Source organism: Pteropus vampyrus, unplaced genomic scaffold (assembly GCF_000151845.1).
Source record: "Pteropus vampyrus isolate Shadow unplaced genomic scaffold, Pvam_2.0 Scaffold36, whole genome shotgun sequence".
NCBI lineage: Eukaryota > Metazoa > Chordata > Mammalia > Chiroptera > Pteropodidae > Pteropus > Pteropus vampyrus.
Genome location: NW_011888817.1, coordinates 6,205,521 through 6,207,663, shown reverse-complemented (window position 1 = coordinate 6,207,663; position 2,143 = coordinate 6,205,521). Strand labels below are relative to the sequence as shown.

Sequence of the window (2,143 nt, the reverse complement as noted above, 5' to 3'; positions counted from 1 at the left end):
TGGGATTTAATCTGGAGGAGGGAGGTTCTTAGCTCCCGGTCCTCAGGTGTACAGTCCCCTCTGTGGAGATGTGGGTATCAGGCTATCTGGACCCGAAACTATTAGTCCTTATCCTGATAAACATGTTAGGCATCTTCCTGATTCCAGTGAACTAATCAAACAGTACTATGGTGATTGTGGTAGTTATTTGTTACCATAAATCAGTTGATATTCTAGGCCTAGATAGAGAAATGCTCAGGTCTAATTTCATTTCCTGTCCTATAAAATGAAGATAATTGTTTGTCTTAGAGTTACTGTGATGATGAGGTACAGAATGGCTGTCATATAGTAGGTGCTCCATAAATTGTTCCTGTCACTAAATATGTTACTGACACAGACCCTGAGGGCCTTTAAGGTTTTGAAGGTCTCAGCAGTTTCTGGAAAGACTTTCCTTTCCTTCCTATAACTTCACACAGGGGGAGCTAGAGGGTCAGTGGGTAGATGGGGAAGGGCATGCAACATTTTTAAAGAGCTCTTTATACTAGAAGATTTTAGTACAAGTTGGACTACAGCTTTAGATCCTTGTTTTGATTTGCTTAGACTGGTATTTAAAAGAGGCCTTATTTTCTTGCCTTTACACAATTTGGGAGAAGGATCCAAGACAGCCCTAATAGCCATTGTCTCCATAGATTACGTCAGTTCTGCAATTTTATTGGTATTTCTCCCCACAAGAGTTTTCCGTGAGTGAATGGCTGTGAATTTTTAGCTAAGATAGAAAGTGGGGAGGTGAATGAAGCTTACATATTTGGCCATATCCAAAATGCAGTTTTCTTCTGCGTTGGTTTGAAAATGAGTCTGTCTTTTCTTTCTTTCTAGGCAAGCTGTGGACTTTCTAAGCAACGAGGGACACATCTATTCCACTGTGGATGATGATCATTTTAAATCCACAGACGCAGAATAACTGGATCTACTTGGGTACCTAACATATTTTCCAGCTGGACCTATTTTCACACTCTTGTCTCCAGCTGTGTATATGTTTGGCCAGTTGACTTCTAGAAAGCAGGTTTCATCTATAAAAGATCTCAATTGACATCCTTTTGAAGCTTACTGCTCTTCTGTATTTTTGAAGCTCAAAGGGAAATAGGCAACTGACAAGCATGTAAAACAGACTGGAATTTCTTAAGTTACAAATTAAAACATCAGGATAGCGGAGATGGAAGAGGGATGCTATCAGGAGTTGGGCAGTGTTACTTAAATAATACATGCAAGTCTCTATTCCTAAAATGTTTCCTGTTGAGACAAGATGAGTAGGACTAGAACCTGTGAGTGGAAAGCTAGCCAAGAAACCCGCTAACCTCTGCCTGTTTTTGTTCCTTGTCTTGGTTATGTGTTACTTTCAGAATTGCACTTTCTTTCACCACGTCTTGACTGCTGCCAAGAGTGTGTTTATAAATATGAGGTTCTAGAGTTGGACCTCATGGGGCAGAGGGGAAGAAATGTTACCATGATTTGTACAAATTAAATACTTTCATACGTTAAATAAAGTAGTTTTGTTATTGCAGTAATTTATGAAATTGTTCTTATTTTTAAGTTGGCATAATTACTACTTTATCACTGAAACAGTGTAGCATAGTTTGACTTGGCTGTGAAGTCTTGGCTCTCCTTTTTAGGATCTTGAGCAGGCTGTGTCAGCTCTGAGAGCCTCCATTTTCTCATTTACGAAGAGAATGATGTTATTTTCTTCTAGGTTTGTTACGAAAATTGAATGAAATAAAGATAATAAAGCATCTAGCGTTGCCATTAATAAGGGTGATAAAATGGACCTTAATCTTGATTCTGTAGCAGTATATAATTATGTAAGTGAATCGAATATCTACAGTCTGACCTTAGAATGAGATTCTAAAGGCCTTGGCTACTTTTTGGCCAACTTAGCTCTGTTTCTTGTGGGAGAGGAAACTAGTTCAAAGATGTTTTTGACAACTCCAGAAAGTAAGCTCCTTCTTGAATGAAAACTAATTCTGAGGTAAATTAATGAGGTATAACATTCAAATAAAAATTTTATAATTGCTTTAATTGTGTTTCTAAATGAGATCTAGCAGCTGTAGAGAAGGCTCCACCCTCCTGGTTTCTAACAGTGAACAACAATCTGGCTGTTATTTTCTAT

The 2,143-nt window shown here is 38.2% G+C and overlaps 1 protein-coding gene across 1 annotated transcript in view; it reads left to right on the top strand.

Moving 5' to 3' along the window:
• The window catches only part of RPA2 (replication protein A2), a 12,360-nt gene extending 10,812 nt beyond the window's left edge, over nt 1–1,548 (top strand). Inside the window, exons 7-8 of the mRNA XM_011358053.2 lie at nt 580–583; nt 834–1,548. Of these exons, the coding sequence (XP_011356355.1) occupies nt 580–583; nt 834–940 (111 nt within the window). The 3' untranslated portion in view covers nt 941–1,548. The remainder of the gene's footprint in view (nt 1–579; nt 584–833) is intronic.
• The last annotated feature ends 595 nt before the right edge of the window (nt 1,549–2,143 follow it).